General features: G+C 40.5%; 1 protein-coding gene across 4 annotated transcripts in view; it reads right to left on the bottom strand.

Moving 5' to 3' along the window:
- The window catches only part of FGF14 (fibroblast growth factor 14), a gene marked incomplete at both ends in the record, with an annotated part of 587184 nt that overhangs the window by 168997 nt on the left and 395376 nt on the right, over window positions 1-22811 (bottom strand). Inside the window, one exon of one of the 4 annotated variants that reach the window (XM_079779644.1) lies at window positions 9713-9911. The exons of 2 other annotated variants lie outside the window; for them this stretch is intronic. In XM_079779644.1, the coding sequence (XP_079635770.1) occupies window positions 9713-9911 (199 nt within the window). Of the gene's footprint in view, window positions 1-9712; window positions 9912-22811 lie in introns of those variants that run through there. One more of the 4 variants, XM_079779645.1, reaches the window with a different exon arrangement.

The following is a 22811-nucleotide window of genomic DNA, read 5'->3' as shown; positions in this document are numbered from 1 at the left end:
GCTCGTGAGTTAAGTTGGGAATATTTACCCCAAATCAGAGAACTCAGGAAATGACTGTGGAGGAACAGGTGTGAACCTTTCTGGGGGAGGCCGAGGCTTGGCCCCAGTCAGGTGAGGGTGGATGGAGGGTTTCCTCTTGATCTCAAAGCACAACATGGATTCTGGGACCAAAGGTCAGAGACACATTCTGTTGGAGGACCTGCAGTTGGGATTGTGGTGAGAAGTGGGAGGAGGTCCTGGAGGAGCAAGAAATAGCCTTTTCACTAAGCTTAATTTTCCTTTCAAAACAAGACAAGCCAGCCACTGGAATCTTGCTGCCTGGCCCTCTGCTGGTCCCATCCTAAAAATAGGGGACCTTTTTTTATACAACCCACAGACGGGAGGGACTACCACACTGGTGCTGAGGGACCCACGGGCTGCTGGGAGTCCTTGTTCCTTTCCAGAACCATCCATCCCTAGAAGAGCACAGAACCTGAGGGCTGGGCTGAGGCCCTGGTCTTCTCTTACAGTTCATGGAAGTATTTTAGCCAATATCCCAGGAAAGAACATACATCAAAGCTAGAATGTGAAAATGACGTTAGTGGACCAATAATAAAATACAAGAAGCCCAATGGTGAGAAAAGTGAATTCTCTCAACACTGCTTCCTGTTTTCTTCCTCATGTGCCTCCAGGGAAAACTACTTTATTGCTTAATTTCTGCATTTTTTCCCTTCACGTATGCACTTTGGGGCCTTTTTTTTTTAAAGCTGGGAACAAATACCACCTCACAAACCTGTATTTAAAAAGAAACAGAAATGACCACGTGAGATTTGCCTCTGTCCAAACCTGTCATCCATGTGTGTGAAGCCATCATTCACCTTTTTATACAGGTGGTTGTCTCTCCTTGGTTTGTGTGGTCCCCTCCCTCGTGGGCTTGTGCTTGGGATCAAATCCTGCTGGCCTGTTGTGATTCTGAACATTTGACTTGGACCACAAGTGAATCTTTCTGGTGACTCAAATAAAAATATAATAAAAATAAAATAAATAAAAATATACCCAGGGTCCACTTGATGTTTTTGATTATAGATTTAAAGTAGATTCAATTCATATATATGTGTGTTTTCTCTTTAGCCAAAATCAACTGTGTAGGTGAAGGCACAAAGTAGTTTGGCAGTTGAATTAACCAAGTCGTTTTACTATGTAAGGTAACAAGAAAATAAAAGCCAGGTAAACCAAATAATGTATGACTAGATTTGTAAGGCTGTCCAAGAGTAAAATATTAATCGGTGTGCAATGTCTACAAAGTGTATAATACAGTTTACAAACAACTTATATTTGACTACATTATGTTTTCTGATATCAGTAGTATCTAGGACTTACTAGAAAAGGACTCTGAACCATGTGTTAAATCAAAAGCAGCATGTAACATAGAGTATCTAGATTTCTAACCGTCTGTAATTTTTGTGATTAATGTATAACCTTGATGGTTTACTTGTACAATATGGCCAATAATGAATGTAACCAATAAGTCATCTTATTAGAAATGAGAAATGTCTAAAATACATAGTCATGAAAAATTAATGAAAGACTTAACATGAAATTCATTATGAGCTAATGAAAGCACTCTAAATTAATCCTTTTCAGATTTTTGGGTCAATGTTGCAATTCATTATCAACATGTCTCACATCCAAACACTTTTGGGGAAAAAGCTACAGTCCTATGACAGAAAAGGCTTGGTAAAATTCAGCACTTTTTTGTCTCTACTCCCAAAGTCCACAAAAACGTCTCTACTTTTAAGACAGACCTTCTTACACTCTCAATTTAAAATAAACATATTACACTACAGCATATGTTGAACATCTACTTGCCTTGTGGTAACAGGTATTCCATTAATTATGAGTTCACAATGTCATGAAGAATTGAGAGTGTAAAGTAGTGGGGAAAATAAGATTTAAGGACAGACAGATTGTTTTTTTAACTCTGATTGTGTCACTAGCTAGGTTTAAGTTTTCTGAAAAAACAAACTTTTTGAGCCTCAGTTTCCTTGGCTATGAAATAGTGATGAATCTCAACTAATCGAGATGATAAAAAATATGGCAATTGAGAAGTGGCTTTTGTTAAGAGCTGGTACTCTGGAGTCAGCCTGGCAACCTGAGTTTTAATCCCAGCCCAACTCTCTGAGGTTTTATGGAATTGGACAATTTGTTCAATTGAGGAGGGAGGGGGCAGTATTCAGATTCCTCATTTATAAAATGGATGGATGGAGAATATTAGTGTATCATAGATTAATTGAATGTATCCATGGATGGTAGTGTAGTGTATCTACTACATAAGTTTGTTGTGAGGATAAAAGAATATTCAATGGAACAAAGGCTGATGCACAGTAAGTGTCATATAGATTAGTGGTAAAGTGTATTAATACGTACTGAGTCAATTATAGCCATTGTAATGTGCCCACTGATCTCAGCTGTCACTCTTTATCACTTCTGCAATTTCTACATGTAAATCCTTGGAAATACAGGATTTTTCCTTTAACTCAAAAAATGCTTGTGGAATGTTAATTATATGCCAAGCACTTGTGAGACAATGACTTTTAAGTGGCTGTCCTCCATCTTCATACTATATGGATCCCTATTAAACTTGATATCTAGAACTATAAAAGCATAGGGTGAAACACATATTACACACACACACATTTCAGACAATATAGCTTTATGAAAAGAGTTTTTCCCTGAATGACAAAGTAGTCATTAGCATAAGATATTTTTGTTAAGTGTCTAGATTTCTACTAACACTCCCTACTACTAGCCTCTCACTCCCAGTAAACAGATTGTGACATATTTACGTAATCTGAGTGTCTTAAAATGAAAATTGAAATCAGTATAAATAAAATTTCTAAATCAGCTGTTTTCTAGTTATGCCAACAAGTGTGATTGACTAAATTGTATCAATCCCCCTAAAATGGTCTCTTATGTGTTTGAGTGTACCATTATATTTTTGTTTGGGTTATGTTTTTGTTTTTGTTTTTTTAGTTCTTAAGTGCTAAAACAATAATATGTAAAAAAAAACATATACAACTAGAGGCCCGGTGCATGAAAATTCATGCGCTGGAGGGGTGTCCCTCAGCTCGGCCTGCCCCTTCTCACAGTCTGGGAGCCCTCAGGGGCGGGAGGTGACCCGGTGATCAGGGGAAGGCGATGCCCCATCATACCTCTGCTGCTGCCACTGCCAGCAGCACAAGCCTTGGCCAACCCTGGTTATCTGAGCCTCGTGCAGCCCTGGGCGGCTGGAAAGCTGCCATCTGAGGCTTGCCTGTGCCTCAGGCCAGCCCTGAGCAGCTGGGCAGCCGCCATCTGAGGCTTGCCTGTGCCTCGGGCCGGCCCTGGGTGGCTGGGCAGCTGACACCTGGGGCTTGCCTGCAACTTGGGCGTCAGCTGGGCAGCCACCATCCGAGGCTTGCCTGCACCTCGGGCCAGCCCTGGGTGGCTGGGAGGCTGAGGGGACTGGGGGACTCTGCAGGCAGGCACACGGAGTGGCTGGACTGCCTGGGGGCAGGTCCAGCCTTGCTGTGCGCCTGCTGCCCTGGCAGGGCTGAGGGAACTGGGTGCCGCCATCTTGTGGCTGTGGGTGCCACCATCTTTGAGGGTGGGGAAGTCAATTAGCGTATTCCCTCCTTATTGGCTGTGGGCGCTGCCATCTTTGCGATGGCGTGAGGGTCAATTAGCATATTCCCTCTTTATTAGATAGGATTGGTATTATCAAAACACACAGTCATTTTTGGCTAAAGTTCCTCAGTATTTTGGGAGAAATTAATATAAAGCATACTTAGAAAGAAACCTAGATTTCCATAACTAAATGAACAAATAAGATTAAAAAATATTTCATCTACATTTTCCTGTAAGTTTCTGCCAATATTTTTAAGTTAAGTAAATAAAATTTAGAATACATCATTTTACATTGAAGAGAGGGAGGTTCATGTGTATTTGAAAAAAAATTCTTATAGTAGCATTATTTAAAATAAAATTATTAACAGAAAAACAGAATTTGGGGGCCAAACACAGAACTATACTAATAATTCTACTCATCCTATATAATAAAGAGCCAATATGCTAATTAGACCGGACTGCGGAACGACCTTCTGGAACAACCTTCTGGAATGACATTCGGGAATAACCAGTGCACAGGGCCGTGGGCCCACGAGGCAGCCAGGGCCATGAGGCAGCCAGGGCTGCAAGAGCCGAGCCCCTTGCACAAATTTTGTGCATCGGGCCTCCAGTTTGAAATATAAAGTGAAACCTGTGACTAATACTGGTAACCAGGAGCGTGGCTTTGGAGGAGTTTGTTCTTCTAAAATCTTATATTAAGAAATGCCAAAGGATATCTTCACCAGCTAGCAATACTATTTTCTCAATATATGTAAACTCAATTTAGTCTCTAAATCTGAAACAACCCAAAGCAAGCCATCTTACTTAACCTAACAATGTACCTAACCTACTAGCTATCTTAAAGATTCATTTTACTTATCACACCACTTCTGAAGTTATTGCACCACTGTGGCATTAACCATTTCAGAAGCCGGTAGAAGATGTGGAATGCTGAAATCATGAAAAGTAAACCTCAAAAAATATACATAAGCAAGCAAGGACAGCATCTCTAAAAATCTTTAACATTATTTTATTTACCAGTATTCTCATAAAGTCTCTCACTTAGAAACCCTGCATTTAACAAAATACCCTTGTTTTTAAAAAATGGACATTTCAATTTAGAAAAACTATAATTTTGTCTTACCTTAATACTACTAACAAATAATACAACTCTGTTTATCAAAAAGTTAGCAACAGGTATTATCAAAGGATATAGAAGAAGACGCCCACAAATTGGCCTTACTTAAAAAGCTAAACAATACACTTCCAAAAGAAAAGAAGCGTGATCCTTTGGGGAAAAATATCATCTTGTTTTATTTTTACCTAAACAGCCAACATATCCACTTGGTCTTTGTATTTTCACATGGTAATAGCTCTGCAGCAGTAGCACAAAGAAAGGTGGCTTTTTGAAGACTCTCTGCTGTTGATTACTCTCTGAGAGGTAGACAAGTACTGCCTTATCCAGTACCTTATAGGAAGGAAGACCACTTTTTTTAGGATAGCTGATGGGTTTCATTAGCACACTGGAGCAAAGCAGTTTTGTTTTTATTGGTGTGATGCACTTGTGCTTTTTATAGTACAGAATAACTTGAAAACAAATGACACATGATACCATGGTTCCTATACAGTAGCCCAAACAAGTAGATTGCAAGAAGCAACTGCATTAGCCGTACTGAAGATTTGGAAAGGTTATTATCCTATAGGTAATGAAGGTTCTTGCTTAGTTTAAAAACTCACAATAAAAATGTAACACTTTAGGATAACATGTTCATTATCCATCATTGAATGCAGTTTCTATTTTAGTTTTATTTTTTTTGTTAGGATTCAAATAATAAAACTATTGTTTGTTGCCTTGTGCCTTCTTTCTTTAGTTAATTTAGCGTATAGCTACATATATATTATTATGAATTAAGTCTTAAAATGAGGTTGGTCATATTCTTGCATTTTTTAGAATAACTTCCAACTATATAATCACTTCCTAATTCTTTAAAAATGGGATAAATTACATAGGTATATATTTAGGGAAAGTAAAAAGATATAAAAGTTTTAAAAGTATATTTCTAAAATGGCCCATATAGAGCACTGTGATTCAAGGACTTGTTTTTTAGCTTTCCGCCTGTTGACCTTTCTTAATTCACTTCAATTCAAGGTCAATGATGAGTGTCTAGAGCATGGCAGACATTCAATCAATATTTGAAAGTCTATAAAGTGCAGGTAACATAAACTTGCTCCTAACTACAACCTATTGAAAATATGTGCTGGGTTAAACAGCTTTAGTGAGGTATAAAATGCCACAGGAATATTATTTTTACTTATCTTCAACGAGCAAATACTTCTCAGAGGAGATGGCATTTTGTCCAAGCTTTAAGAAATGTGGATAATTTCAACAGGTGAAGATGGAAGACCGAAGATTCTATGCACAAAATAAAGCACAAACAAAAGCACAGGGATTTGCAATCATGTGGCTAATTAGGGGAATCTGAATGGTGCTTGGACCAAGTAGGCAGGGGAAGGATAGAGAGAGAGGAATCTGGAAAAGTGGGATAGAGTCATGGTGCCCACACAACCACAAAATGTCACCTTGCAAATTCCTGTCCTTTATAAATACAAAATGGTACAACTGGTACTCAACTGGTACAAAAATCACTCTTTTATAGGGGTTGGAGGTGATCAGAGTGGGGGATAGGGCTCTACCCAAAAGGGCATAAGTGAATAAGTCATACTGTTCACATTGATTTAATTACTACTTAAAGAAGCATTAAAAATAAGAAAAAAAAAATCTACACTTAAGAATGTGTATTACCCTTCCCAAACCGACAAAATATGAACTTACTCTTTTATTCCATTTGTCAAAATGTAAAATGTATTTGTATTTGCATGTCAAAATGTAAACTTCAGTCAAAATATAAAATTCAGCCAAAATGGACTATGATAGAAGATGAAAGTGCACTTAGTTTCCACACCTCCTTTGCTTCTCCCAACAGGCTAAGATGTTTGCCACATCATAGTCTTCACACATACACACACATTACTCTTGAAATCTTTGTATCCATCTCAGAGGTCAGCCCTCAACCTGTTACTCTCAATGTGGCCCATCAGAACTTAATCAGAACTATTGGTTCTGATTAAGTCCCTCTCCTCATGGATCTCTACCTCAGCCCTCTTTATGCTTTATAGGACTTTGAGTTTTGTAATTCCTTCATTTCCAGTTGCAATAACTTCCTACCCCGCATTTGTAAGCTCTATGATGGAAGGAACTTCATCTGTTCTATTCGCTGCTTTACATATAATACCTGAAACAGACCTGACATATCATAAAGACTCAATAACTATTTGTCAAATTAATGATTTTCAAATATGAAGATATACAGTGTTGTCCCACCTAAAAATTGTATCTTTAAATTTACAAAATAGATTTTTAAAAATTCCTTGGGTGATACCTATGCAAAGAATGAGTATTGGAGGAAAAGGTAAATTTGAATAAAAATATTTCCAAGAGTATTTAATAAAACATTAAAATAATTATATATAATATAAATTCATATAAGTATATTAATATATAATTTACATACTATAAACTTCTAATATTTCTTTTGCTTAAATTAAAAATAAGAAAATGCCGAAACCGGTTTGGCTCAGTGGATAGAGCCTCGGCCTGCGGACTCAAGAGTCCCAGGTTCGATTCCGGTCAAGGGCATGTTCCTTGGTTGCGGGCACATCCCCAGTAGGGGGTGTGCAAGAGGCAGCTGATCGATGTTTCTCTCTCATCGATGTTTCTAACTCTCTATCCCTCTCTCTTCCTCTCTGTAAAAAATCAATAAAATATATTTTAAAAAAAAGAAAATAATTTCTTTCCAATACTCAAGAGATATAGCTATATTTTTCTTCACTGATATATTTGTTTATATATAAGAAATATAAAGAGGATAAAAAAAGAGGTTCTGATGTAATTTCCTTCCACCTATCTTATTTTCCATTCTCCCATAAAAAAATAAGATAGTAAAAGTGACCTCAAGTATATTTTTCTTACAGATCACTGAGGCATGTATATCACTTTTAACTCATGAATACCAAGGGTGCAGTCATGGTTGAAATGGTGAAACAGACTACTGGGAAGCTCAGCTGTCTTACTATATCTGGGAAAAAGTATAATGCCATCTTAAGACTCTAAAGTGTAAAACAAACCCTCCATCACCCAATATGACACAAAACATTTACTGTATGTATTTATAAAATAATCTACTGGTTGTGTATTTAAAGAAACACACAATAAGTTTTAATCATTGTTTATATTAAAATAATCTTATCTAGAAGGGAGTATGTTTGTTTACTTCAAGTAGATGGCAAATTTGTAGCTCTACCTGCTGAGAACTGTGTTCTAAAAGATAATCTGATGAAATAAGGGGAGAAGCAAACACTTTAAGCTACGATAACATGACCCTCCATGGATCAAAAATATTTAAAATAGTCAAGTGGGTCTTCTAATACAAAGTTTTGTTGGATAAAGCTCTAAGCTAAAGTGGAAAATTAAAATCCATTTTTTTCTTAATAGCTTCTACACTGTTCTAAAAATATTGTCCCCAAAAACTTCATCTAAAAGTATTAGATTTATTAATTTTTTATTTTACTTTTAAAAGTCTTATATTTATATAATTATTATATTTATATAATTATTGCATTCATATAATTATTACTTTCATATAATTTTATCTCCCTTCACACAGCCACTGTTATATTTCTCAAAATTTTTTAAGCTTGATTCTAAGAGCAAGTAACCTCCAATTTCTTATTGTGACAATAAGGTAATGTCCTTGAAAAATATTTAGCTTAGCCTTTTTTTTAAAAAAAAAAAAGAGCATTAAAACTTTTGGTCATAAATCTGTAAATGTGTGGAACACTCACATAGATTCACATGTATAACATATGCTTCTCTTCTCCTGTCTTTGGAACAACAGGACATTTAAAACAAATACAGCTGGGAACTGAGAATACAATGTGCTGGGCAAACATATACTCCTATTAACGTAAATATATCCTTTGATGTTTCCTGACAAGCCCACATAGTTATGAAAAGCAAGCAATCCCCATTTCTCCCACAGAACACCCCACATGCTCCTCTCAAAGCAACCGCCCTTAGCAACTGGATGTGGAGATGAACAAAAGCCGCTGGGCTCTCTGGCTCCTCAGTGAGTTGCTTTCTCAGACCCTGACATTTCAAAGGTAGCAAAAGAAGGTCATGCTGGGCACTAGTTATTCCTATATTTTTAAGGCATGGCATGGCAGCGACAGTAGTCATCTGAAGTGTAGTAACTGCTAGGTTTGCCTCACGTAATTGGCAAGTCCTTGAATTAACACCGACACATAGGGGGGATGTGTACCTCGCCAATCCTCTAATTAAGACTCATCCTTCCTTAGGCTGCGCCCCTCTCTGAAGGTGTGACTCAGGGGCTTGGGAGGGCTCAATGCCGCAGGTTGGGCAGCTTCCCCTAAATCCCAACGGAACTAGCCCTTGGTTCACACACGTACACCCTTCACACACTTCTCTCACACCAGCCCCTGCGGAGGGCACTGTGGGGATCACCCCATTTCATGCAGGTCTAGGAGCCAAGGAGGTTTCCAGACAACCTGGGGGAACCAGCTGAGGTCAGACACACACACAAATTCCTGACACCCCCCCAATCAGACTGGAAGCAGCCAGCGCGACCCCAGGGGTCGCAGCAGAGATCTTTGCCCCAGGGTTCTGGAGTCAGACTCTCTCCCCGGGGGGGGGGGGGAACCAAGCCCCTCCGGAGCAGAATGCCTGTCTCTGGAACCCAGCTCCAATGAGACTCAAGAGGCAGCGGGCAGAGCGGGCCACCTGGCCGGCTCCTGGCGGGGCTGAGTTCTCAGGGGCTACAGGTTGCCTGGGAGCAGGTTCCCGGCTCCCGCGGTCAGAAGGCGCTCAGAGCGCTGGTCAGGGAGACTCGGGGGGGGGGGGGGGGGGGGAGAGACTGGGAGGCTAATGGAGGAAAGGGGAAGCCCCCCCGAGAGGTCCATGCAGGCGGGGAGATGGGGAGATCCGAGGGTGCACCACCCAACAGTGACCCACACAGACCTTGGCGCCGCAACCTGCGCTTCTTGAGACCGAAGATGCGTACTTTGGAAAAAATATCCACCAGGTTGCCGTTGCAGAGCCCGCGGTTCTTGCTGGGGCTGCTCCGCCTCCTGCTGGCGGAAGGCCGGTCCCAGTGCTGCTCCCGAGCCTGCCGCTTCTGGCGGATCAAGCCGCTGGCGATGGCCGCAGCCATGGTGGCTCGGGAACGGGTCCGGAGGAGGTGGCGGGCCGAGGGGAGGGGAGCTGGGGGGCGCGGGAGAGGGAAGAGGCGGCGCGGACCCCGGCTCACCCTCGGGGAGGCGGATGGGGGAAGCCGGAGGGGCTGGGGAGACGGGTCGGGGCGCTCAGTCCCGACTGGGACCCATGGTCCTCTCCACCGGTCGCGGGGCCAGGTGCGCAGATGCGCCCTGGGCGCGGCGGGGCGAGCCCGAGGAGCCCGAGGTCCAGGTCCGGTCCGCAGGTTTCTGGCCGCGCCGGAGCCGGGAGTGGGTTTGAGGTGGCGGCCGCCGCGGTCACCGCACGACGCCGGAGCCCTCCCGGGCACCGCCACCGCCACTCGCGCTGCCTTTTTGCCCTGCCCACCTTCTCGGCAGGCGGTGGAACTCGCCGCCTTCTTCCAGGGCACGGGAGGGAGGCGGGTCCCGGCTGGGACCCGGCGAGTCCGTCGGATCTGTGCTCCTGGAGTAGGACTCAGCTTCTGGCTGGAGCTGCCCCGGGTCCGGTGCCGCCGCCGGCGCCGCCGCCGCCGCCGCCCGCTCTGGGGTTCTGCCGGTGATTGTCAAGTGCTTTGAAAATCAGCATCTGGAGAAAGCAATCTTCTCCTTGAAGATCTCTAATCAAAGCGCTTCGTGGCCATCCACTACCCCCACCTCACGTCCCCCTCCTCTCTTCAGGAAGGAAAGAAAAGTATGCATCGATAATACTAGGTTAAAAAAAATATTATTAACAATAAAGACAGCTAAAAAATGGATTGCAAGAGGTGTGGTGCTAAGAGGTTGAGCCAAAGCAGATGGAACTGAAGGAATTATCGCCGCGCTTTTTCTTAGATCAAACTCCTAGGTTTCCGAGGCGTCAGTGGCCTAGCCGGGGCTTCTGGATCTCCCGGTTCACAGAAACTCTGAGCTTCGGTTGAAGGGGGAGGTGGTTTCCGCCCTCCCCAGTCATCCCTCTGGCACCAAAGCCACCCCACCCAGGGAAGGAGGAGGAGGAAGCGGAGAGGCTGGGAGGGAGGAGAGCGTGTCCTGAGGAGGGAGGCGCCTCCAGTCTTTACCTAGTCCACCCAAACTTGCTGCACTCTCCCTTCTGCTGCCAGGAAGGGTAGGCTTGTCATTTTGAAAAGGCAACACGGAGCAAAAAGGAGGGAGGATGGGGAAGGTGAGAAGATGTGGCAAAGTGACGGAAGACCCCTTTCCAAACCTGCTCTCTGGCACTTAGAGGGAGAGCCCCCTGTGGTTGCTACAAAACAGCAGCTGGACAGGATAAAAGCCTAAGGAAAACTGAAGAAGTCACAGCGGAAATGTTAAGGGTGGGGGAGCATGTCACAGTATCCCGATGGCAACAAAAAGCCGCCAGACTGAAGGACAGTCCACACTGAGCTCCCGACTTTGTGTCTCTGGACAAAGAAACTCTGTGAGAGGGCAAAACCAGGTGGACTGTGTCTGAAATTCATGTACAACAAGCTGCTTCCCCTCCCTGAGTCCCTGTCTGTGGCCCCCGCGGTGTTCTGTCTTCGATAACTGAAAATCTGAAGGCCCTCGAGGAAGGGATCCAGTGGAAGGCACCCTAGGAAAGGAGGTTTTGGGGTGGGGGGAGGAAAAAGAAAACACTTCACGCTTGGATGAGACAGATCCATGGTTTCTAGGATACACTCTGAGTGACAGACCGAGTGTAGCTTTTGCTAATGTGGCTTCTTACCTTTTCCTCTCCCCTCTTAGCTGCTTTGCTTGTCATTACAGGGAGATGGAGAAAAGGAATGCCAGACTAGACTTCTCACCGTCCAGAGTGAAGAATGGAGGAAAGGAGACTCATTTGGTAGTCAGAGACTTGTAGCAATCAATTCTCTGGTAACTGCTTTAGAGCTGGAGTGAAGAGGCACCGTCTAAAAGCAACCCAGGGAGCAGTTTTGAGCCAGCGCACACTTTCTCTTTGTTTCAGGAATAAGCAGCAAAGTACTACAAGGACTTGCAACCAGGCCAATGAAAGAAATGCAGCCAAGGGCTGATGACAGAGAGGCTAGACACCTTCTCCTCTACAGAACTTTCCCACATTCTCGCCACGCAAGTAATTACTGCTGAGCTGGTCTTTGTCCTATTCACTCCATTGTTGCTAACAAGTCTCCTTTGGGGAAGATCATTTAATGTAAAGGGAGTACATGTAGATTTGGGTCCAAAGCAGTCAGGACCGTGTATATCATATTTAACATTAAAGAACATACTCTGTTAGCTTCTTTTCCCTCTCTTGTTATATCCACAAAATAACCACAGTATTAAAAGGAATAGGGCCCTGGCCTGTGTGGCTCAGTGGACAGAGAATAGGCCTATGCACCAAAAGGGGCCCAGGATCGATTTCCCGCCAAGGGCAATACCTGGGTTGCAGGTTCCACCTCTGGTCCTGGTCGGGGCGCGTGTGGAAGGCAACCCATGGATGAGTCTCTTTCCCATCGATGTTTCTCTCTCTCCTCCCCCCTCCCTTCCACACTCTAAAAATCAATGGAAAAAATATCCTCAGTGTGGATTAACAAAATGAAGAAGAAGAAGAAGAAGAAGAAAGAAATATGTAGGAGTAATTTTGCCAGAAATTTATAATCCCTAATCACCATGAGATAGTAAAAATGAGGAAAAGGGATGTATTAGCTATTTTGCTCTATCTCTATCACTTTATTTTCTGTTTTACATATCTTTGTTCTTACATTTTTACTAAGTATGTATTAAAGTTGTGTGGTCATGCCCCTTCTTAAAAAGGCCATCTGCAGAGATGGATACCTCTAATAAAAGGCTACTAAAGTATGTCTTTTTTAAAATCCACTAAAATAAGTCCAATTGAACATGAAGAGTAGCTACTCCTGCCTTCCATTATTGAAGACAGGTCATTAGGACATTTAGGATGTTATGGCTTCGAATATTCAAATGACTTTACAATTAAAGCAAACATATTTGCCTAAAGCCACTGGTGAGTTTTTCAAAGAAGCAAAATGTTAAGTATATTGGCCTGTTAAATATAGTACAACTCCCTCAATCAACATATCCCAGTCTACTTTGCAAGGTTGTTCCTTTTTGTCTTTATATGTGGCTATTATAGTAATTTGAACAGAGTGAGATTAAGCTTGGTACTATTATAGCTGTTTTAGTTATTTTATTTCCAGGCATTTTCTTACATTGCAGTCTCTCCAATTCCTTGGTTTGGATAATTTCGGGGTGGGGGGGGGGGTGGGGGGGTTGGGCTCCTTTATTGTCCCAGCAACCTATAGACAAGGCTGTGGTTCAGCACCACGGACAGGGATCCCGCCCCAGCCACAGCTCTCAGAACAGAAGCAAGTTCCCCCCAGGGTAGGAGCTTTGTCCTCAGTCTCTGAAATTGTCCTCCCTAAAGAGCGCTACCTACCATTTTTCTTCCCCCTCCCCGCCGCCCCCCAGAAGGAAAGGGAATTAATCCCCACAGTTTAACTGACATTAATAACACACACCTTGGAGCACAAAGCCTTTCAGTTTTTTGATAACCGAGAAATACTCTTTCTTTCCTGATGCATTCCGACCACCTGGTGCAGCGCCTAAAACAGCGGACTCCTCAGTCTCAGGGCTTCTATTCAGACTGTGAATTTCATAAGCTTTGAGCAGTCGTTTCTATTTTACGTGGTTTCCTGTTTTTAAGGAAGCTTGGAGTGGGGGCAGCATGGGATAATCAAGGTCTTTTTTTTTTTTTTTTTTTTTTAGCTTAATCCCTGCGTTTCCCTTTTACCTTCCCAAAACACTGTTGTTTACAGATAGAGGTAATAGAAAGAAAACGCAAGAGAGCCATCTGCTGTCTTAAGCTGTGATAAAAGCCTGTGCAAAACTAGAGTGAAAAGCCGTTCAGGGTGGATGAACACAAATCCACACTTAGAAAGTAATTTCTCACTCACGAGAAGCTCCTTGCAGTTGTTAATTTCACCACTGACTTGAAAACAACAACAACAAAAATGAAGTACTACCCAGGTAGAGTGGCTGCTGACCAACCGGTTAGGAGGAGTCCGAACTCTGATTTGAGACAGTCTTGGTTCATGTCTTGATTCTGCTGCTGCCTGGCCATATGATAAAACAACTATAGCAAGTTGCTTTATTCTCTCTCAGCTTCAATGCCTTCATTCTAAAATGAAGATCCTAATAGAATCTCCTTTTCAACTTTGGTGAGATCAAATTTAGTAAGTGAATGTAGAGATCCTAGTACAGTGTTTGGCACATCCTAAGTGCTCCAAAATGACAGCTATTATTTTTATTATCTTCCAGATCACTCATTTCTATTTTGTAATTTTTTTTCCAATTTTCAATATCAAAATATATGTATTCTCATGTATATTTTCTCACCTCCTAAATGGGTAGATGGTAAGACTTAAAACAATCAGAAACTTAAAAATTACTTCACATTTTGGTGAAAGAGTCCAAGTTCAAACCTTAGTTTATCATTCACTAAATTTATAAACTCCATTCTGTAAGTCTACTTCCCTACTCATTGAATACTGGTAATAAAAGCATTTTCCTTCCTTACAGAGATTAATATGTGACCTATGAGAAAACAGGTCTAAACTGTAATGTACCACAAAAGCATGAGTTTGCGATAAGCTGATTATTTGACTACTTCTCTGTACTTTCAGGTCTCCTGAAGATGTCATGCTCCCTTTGGCCCCTCTGCTTTGCATATGTTGTTCCCTCTGCCTGGACATCTTTATTGCCCCTTGTCCATACCCCTCTTGGTAATATAAAACTTGATAAAAACACAACTGGAGTAAGGGAATCATAACCTTAACTGTGTGTCTTTGAGCAATCCATTTAAACCTAGGTCTCAATTTCCTCTTCTGTAAAGCTGCCATAATAATGTAAGGCTATTATGAGGATTAAATGAGAACATATATGTAAAACACTTAAAGCAGTGCTCTCCACAAAGTGCTAATTCAGTAGATAATAGCTACTGGTAATCACTTAACTCTGCATCACTCAGGTCTTCCTTTTATCAATGACCAAGTCCTTCATTGACATCTCTGTGAAGATGTCTAGTGAGCATCTCATGCCTCACTTAGCCAAGATTGAATTCTCATTCTTCTTTCTCAAACCTGGTCTTCTTCAATCCTCCCATCTCTGGAATGACAACTCCAATCTTCTCGTTCCTCAGGCCCAAAACTTTGACAAGGTACTAATCTCATTTCTTTCTTTAATATCCCATATGTAATTCCTCAGCAATATCTCTGTCTTTAAAATATTATTATTTCTCACCATCTCCACTTCTGCTGGCCATCATCATGTAGACTATCACAAGAGCTACCTGATTGGTCTCTTTGGATCCAACCTTGCTTTTCTTCGATATGCCCTCAGTTCTGTGGCTAACGTGTTGAAGAAATAAATCAGATATCGCACTACTGCTCAAAATCCTATACCTCAATAGAAACCTAAAACCTCACAGTAACTACAATCTCTATAAAAGCCTAAGCAACAGTTAGACCGTTTGACTGGTAGCTATGGTGTGCACTGACCACCAGGGGGCAGGCACTCAATGCACAGGCATGGAAACATGGAAACAGACTGATGAATCTCAGAAGGAAGGAGGGAGAGGGGAGGGCGGGAAGAGATTAACCAAAGATCTTATATGCATACTAGAGGGCCGGGTGTACGGATGTGTGCACCAGTGGGGTCCCTCGGCCTGGCCTGCGGGGATCAGGCCGAAACCGGCAGTCCAATATCCCCTGAGGGGTCCTGGATTGTGAGAAGGTGCAGGCCAGGCTGAGGGGCCCCACTGGTGCACGAGTATGTGCACCGGGCCTCTAGTGCCCAGTATAATTTGCATTTCACATGTGCCTTCATTTGGTATCTGATATTTCTACTTCTTTCTTCTTTTTTTTTTAAGTATATTTTTGTTGATTTCAGAGAGAAAGGAAAAGGGGGAGAGAGATGGAAACATCAATGATGAAAGAGAATCATTGATCGGCTGTCTCCTGCACGCCCCCTACTGGAGATCGAGCCCATCAGGGCATGTGCCCTAATGATGAGCTGAACATAGGTCGATGCTCAATCATTGAGCTATAATGGCTGGGCTCTACTTTTTTCTTTTTATTCACCAGTTGCTATTCCTCAAACCATCGGGCATGCTCCTATGGCAGGACATTTATACTTGATCTTCCATGAGATTCTCACTTCCTTCAGTCCTTTGCTTACATATTATCATCTCAGGTGAGATCTTCTCTAACAAATCTATTTAAAATAGCAACCTCCAAACACAGTCAATCCCTTCTTCCTTCCCTGCTTTCCAGTTCTACTTAGCACTCCCAACTATTTAAAATTCTGTACATTTCCTTTATTTATTTGGATTATCTTGCTCTTAAAATATAAGCCTCTGAGAGAACATATTTTGTCTCATTTGTCTACTGCCACATGCCCAGTGCTTAACATGGTGCTAGGCAGAGTCAGTGCTCAATAAAATATTTGTTTATTGAAAGTATTAATAAGTTGGATACATACATAGATATACAGACATTAATACCAATAAGAGGAAGAGAAAATCCTGCTTAGTGATGTCTTTCAAAGATGAATTACCCTCTGATGCTCAAACTCTTTAAGCACCAAGACATCTAAAATTCTGTGTGGATTACACACAATCTCAACCCCATGAATAGGATATACAGAGAGTACCTTAGCCTTTGCTTGTTGAACTTGGGCTCAACCTAACATGGCATGCAGTTTGAGTTCTGAATTCCAACAGTGATACCTAAGGCAACGATTCTCATCCTTTCTCATCTAATGGAACATATAAACTAATTAATAAAATTCTGCAGTTCACCAAAAATATATATTTTTTGCTGACTTGACAAAAAAAGTATAATGTTGATTCATTCACACCAAATGGCTATTCTTGTGTTGGCTGTTGTCATTTCTTTCTTTCTTTTCTTTTCTTTTTTTTTTAACAATCTAAAGGAAAAGAGGTTAGTGCCCTTGACTAAATAGTCAGGTATTGCATGTTTTAAAAATTATTGCAGCACACTGTTTGAAAATCACTGTGCTAGGGGCTTACTGAGGATGGGAGATGATTCCACCTGATCTGGACAGGACTATACTACTGATCTTTGTGGCTCATCTCCCTGCACCTTGTTTTCTCCCTTGCTTTCAGGTTGCCAGTTGACAATATGCCCCTTTTTAAATTTGTTACATCAAATCCATCATGAATTCATCATAAATTGGAAACTAGATGAACATATTCATTAGAATTATCTGCAAATACAAAAGTAAATGAAGTCTAAGGGAAGAGAGTATGTAAACAAATACAGTCTTATTGATATTGGTTACATTATTTAAAAAGCCTTTTCCCCATTGTCTTCTGAGTTTTTGTTATGCTCCAGTGGATTTTGATACATAGACTGTTTAAGTGCCAAATAGATAAGTTTCTATAATAATTTTGTATTTATTTCAAATAAACATAATTTGGTGTTTATTTCAACTTCAAATAAACAAAAAGTCCAAAGAACATATTTTGTGACATTGATGTTTATATTAAATGCTATCACTTCTTATTTTTAACAAAGTAACAATCTGTCTATTTTTTCTTTTATTTCTGCCATTGCCATAGCCATTTATTTGATCTTAACCAAATTCCTCAAATCTAAGAAATCATTTAAGATGCATCATTATTTTTGGTAAGACAAGAAAAGAAAAAAACCCACTTTATTAAATTATATCATACCATAAATTATAAGATTTATACCAATTTCAGAGATGTTTTTGCCTTTTAGAAGTAGTGAAATTGCATCTAATGGGATTTTGTAAGTCTATAAATGTGAGTTGTACTCTTATTAAGTTGTTTTACTATATTTTGCTTAGACATTACAAATTTTTGGCTAAAAAAAAAAACTTTAAGTGCCTCAGAGTATCCGAGTTCTAAAACATCTTTAGTTTTCTTATTGTTATCATTTTAATTCCTTTATCTCAAAGTGGCTCTAAATTGGAGAGATACATAGGGTAGAAGCAAATATTCCCCAAATGTTCCCTGTCTACCTACTTGATTATCTCCATACAGTGAGTGACTCAGCCCACTTTTTGTCACATGGTCTCCTTTGTACATCACTTTTGAACATTTCAAACATCTCCTAAATTAAGGATAAAATCTCAGGGTCCAACATTTTTTTACACAACAAAGTTATTATAGAGTAAGCTATAGTAGGCTTTTTAGGATATATTGGCATTTATGTTTTTAACTTTATTCTGGATAAATGAGTTCTATTTGAAAGTGGACGAGATAATCTGAGAATGAAGGAAATACTAATGTCCCTTACATTTGTCACTCATTTGGGAGAACATAAAAAAGAAATGTTAAGTTGTACTTGGACAAACTTTCAGCTAGTTAATTAAGATTGTGTCTCTACTCATTACAATTCAAATTCATATTTTATAATTTTCTGTGACAGTATTATTGATCTTTAGGTATAAAGGATAATCTAAATAAATGTTAAAATATTTTAAATTAGATTTTTTTAGGAAGTGATTGCATTATAAGAGTTTTATTAAATAATTTTGATGAATATATTTATTTCTAGTAGGCAGCAGATTTCAATCTATTAAAACACACACACACACACACACACACACACACACACACACAAAAACACCTTGACATGGCCAATGTGACTCAGAGGTTTAGTATTGACTTATGAACCAGGAGGTCATAGTTCGATTCCTGGTCAGGACACATGCCCAGGGTTGCAGGTTTGATCCCTGGTAGAGGGCATACAGGAGTCAGCCAGTCGATGATTCTCTCTCATAACTGATGTTTCTAACTCTCTTTCCTTCTCCCTTCATCTCTGAAATTAATAAAAATATTTTTAAAAAAACCTGGAAGGAATTTAATGTTACTTAATATTTTTATTCAATAAAGAAAAAGTGAAAACTATTGGTACCAAAAACTTGTGAACATTCTTCCCGATAGAAGCAATACCAGATTGATAATAGCAGATGGCTTAGCTTTACATACTTATCTAGTGTATTTTTTAAATCTAACTAATATGTTAGAAAAATATTCTCAGTGGCTTCCAGCCTTCTATATTAAAATGAATCCAAAATGTGTATAACATTCATTTCAGAACTGTGAATATTGACTTATATTTCCTTATTCTATATTAGTAGTGGGAGATGATAACATCAAGTTTAAGGATATATCAGTGAATTGGTTGTTTAAAAAGACTACTGAATATCTCAAAAAAAATTTTTACTCAATTTCTAAAAAGATTTTTTGAGAAATTAATGTTCATTTATAATCTCCATGCAAAGATTCTGTGTGCATATATAATATAATTTATCAGTATTTAACATTGTGACCAATTCCTATTTAATGATTACTGGAATGATCACTTTCATAACAATTAATTGTTCTAGGTTGATTATGTTCTTTGTATATATGGGTTAAACATGTATATAAACATATATATCTGCACACACATGCATACATACACTCACATACACACATGCATGCAACATAAAACTTAACTAAATTCCTGAATTTAGCAAAGATAACTGTGAAACATTAGTGATTTCCAAAGAAAAACAACTTGCAATTCAAGTCTCTTAGAAAGATTCTCAACTCAAGACCTTTAGAAAACTATCTTCATTACCATCTAAGAGTGTAGGTTCCTAGGACTCAGGGAAGTAATTTAAGATTTTTCAATTCTTATGTATTAAGTAGGAACTCGGCTCATGAATGTGACATCAATTTATAATAACATTTCTTAATTAAAGTGTATGACCTGAAAGACCATCAGAAAACACTATATTCTACACACCTCCAAAAACTCTTTACAACTCAGAGATTATTTCCTTCTAAACTCTGGGACCAATCCTTGTCTTAGGGTTCAGAGTTTAGGAAATATAGCTAAGTACCTTAAACCTTAGGGTTCTAGAAAAGTTGCTATTTATCTGTTTTTGATCATGTAATCTATTTCTAAAAGATGTATATGAAAGCAATTTCCAAAGTGCATTGTACTTAAGAAATGTTATTATTATAAACTAGAGGCCCGGTGCACAAAATTAGTGCACGGGTTCGAGTTGGGGTTCCTTCAGCCCGGCCTGCACCCTCTCGCAATCCAAGACTGCTGGCTCCTAACCGCTCACCTGCCTGCCTGCCTGATCGCCCCTAACCCCTCTGCCTGCCTGCCTGATCACCCCTAACCCCTCTGCCTGCCTGCCTGATCACCCCTAACCCCTCTGCCTGCCTGCCTGATCACCCCTAACTGCCTCTGCCTGCCTGCCTAATCACCCCTAACTGCCTCTGCCTGCCTGCCTGATCACCCCTAACTGCCTCTGCCTCGGCCCCCGCTGCCACAGCTTCATCAGGAAGTACATCCGGAATGACGTCCGGAAGGTCGTTCGATTGTCCGGTCTAATTGGCATATTATGCTTTTATTATTATAGATTGATTCTTGAGTCTAGGCCCTACTTTGTAGGTAAGAACTGAAAATTTGACCCTTAATTATTCCCCTTAGTCCCAGTAACCTACAAAAAGCTTCCCATTGTTTCTGTAACAAATTACTACATAAGTAATTGCTTAAAACAATATATTTATTCTCTCAAAGTTCTGAAGGTAGGAAGTCCCTAGTAAGTTTCACTAGGTTTTGTCAAGGTATCTGTGGAGTTGGTTCCTTCTGGAAGCTCTGAGGAAAGAATAAGCTAGTTTTTTGTTTGTTTGTTTTTTCTTCTAAAGGCCAACTTCATCCCATGGCTCACTTCTGTTGTCACATCTCTTACTACTGATTCTGATCCTCCTGCCTCCCTCTAATATGAACCCTAGTAATTACATTGGGTCCACCCAGATAATTTGGAATAATCTCCCTATTTCAAAGTCTCTTATTTAATTACATATGCAAAATCTCATTCATCATGTCAACTAACATATTAATAGACTGCATGGATTAGGGCTTGGACATCTTCGGGGGTTATTATGCAGTCTTCCATACTTACCCTATATCTAAAGCACATGGAAATAGAGCCTTACCTTAGCATTTGACAATCATTCACCCAAATCCACTACCATGACAGGATAATTGCTTCAGAATGTTAGTTTTTAAATTAAGAGTCCTTCTTCTTGCAAATACACACACACAGAGACACACACACACACACCAGAGGCCCGGTGCACAAATTCGTGCATGGGTGGGGTCTCTTGTCCTGGCTGGCAATCGAGGCAATTGGGGCCATCTCGCCCAGTCCCAATAGGAGTTGATCGGGTCCAGCCGGCTGGGGGGGAGGGACCACGGGCAATTGGCAGGCAGCAGGAGATTGACTATGGGAGCACACTGACCACCAGGGAGCAGCTCTTGCATTGAGCATCTGCCCCCTGGTGGTCAGTGCGCGTCATAGCAACTGGTCGACCAGTCATAACGGTCACTTAGGCTTTTATATATACATAGATATTTTTTAACACCAACTGTTTACTTGGTTGAATCTCTGATGACTGCCTGCCTCTGTACTCCCATTGCTTTACTCCCTGCTCAGAATAATGTCTTATTATTGGCTGGGTGTCTCTGATATCACCCTTTTAACTAAATTTCTTGGCTTTACTTATCTCATCTCTCAGAAAGAAATGTACAGCAATTCTCAGTAGATATGGAAACGTTTGCTCCCCTGGGGGTAATGAGTATGCATTTTCTGAGACCCACATAAATCCATGGAGAATTTAATTTCTTGAGTTTATAACATGCTTTTCATGAAATTTAGAGCCATAGAATTGAGCTGACTAAAACTAAAGCTAGACAGGTGATGCTCCACAAGATGAGATTTGGGGCCTAAGGCTATCACCAAATGAGGGAAATAGATTCTGAAAATCCTTTTTTTCCCCCATTCCATTTTCATTCTTATATAACAATAGGGGCAGTACATAATTGCTGTTTTCTTTCTGAAATGTAGACTAGCTCCGTAAGTAAGAATTTGACTTAACTATAGATTGAACGCTAACTAACTAACTATAAACGAAAGATGCCATTCATGTCAATGATTTTTAAAGGAGTAAAAAATATTTTCCACAGTTTGATGTGAACAGAAAGAGGAGAAATGTAAGAAAAAAAGGAATCATTTCAGGTGAAACACCATGGAGAGTTTTACATAAGCAAAACTTTCGGGCCCTAGTCTCTTAGTCTCTTTGCTCTCTCCTTTGCCCCTCTTGTCCTTTTATATTGTAACTTACTTTTCCTTCCTCTGGGTCCCTCCAGGGATTTGAAACTGATTTCCAGAGATGAGAGTACCCAATGATTGAAAAAAATCTCTGGCTGTGATTCAAGAATAGCAGGTATTCTATTTTACAGGTAGATACAGATATAGTTATATAGTATACCTATATAGATATATAAACTTGAAACACCAAGATATTTCAGTGCACAGATCTCTTCCAATGGGCAGGAATAAACTATCCACACAGAATTATTCTTCCCCAGATACCTAATTGGTGCAATCAGCTGGGCGAAGGAAAGGGTAGCTCTGGCCACACTCATAAGTCTATGTTCATCTCTCCATAAAATGGGCTTAGTGGTCCACTCAAGAGATTTAGTTCTAACAGGACAAGTCTCATAGGTAGTTTATATCAGGGACTCTTGACTGCAAACAGGAGAAAGGACTTTAACATACCTTAATACTATAAAGTTTAAAATGTAGTCCTTGTTGTCCTTCTATAAGAGAGCAGATATTCAAATGGTCCTTTTCACTTTTCAGGCCCCCTTAGGCAGAGATAAACCAGGTGTCCTGACTTCCAGACCCTGACTGCGAAGTGCTCCTCTCCTTGCCCTTTCGAGGGACATTCCACCATCTCTCCATAAAGTCATGCCCACCTACTCCCAGCTTCCCAAGCTCTCCTGGGATGCTCTGTTTGGCTCCGAAAAACT

The sequence above is a fragment of the Cnephaeus nilssonii genome (genome assembly GCF_951640355.1).
Source record: "Cnephaeus nilssonii genome assembly, chromosome: 8".
In the NCBI taxonomy this organism is placed as follows: domain Eukaryota; kingdom Metazoa; phylum Chordata; class Mammalia; order Chiroptera; family Vespertilionidae; genus Cnephaeus; species Cnephaeus nilssonii.
Note: the sequence above shows the minus strand (reverse complement) of the source record. Positions and strands in the feature narration are given on the sequence as shown.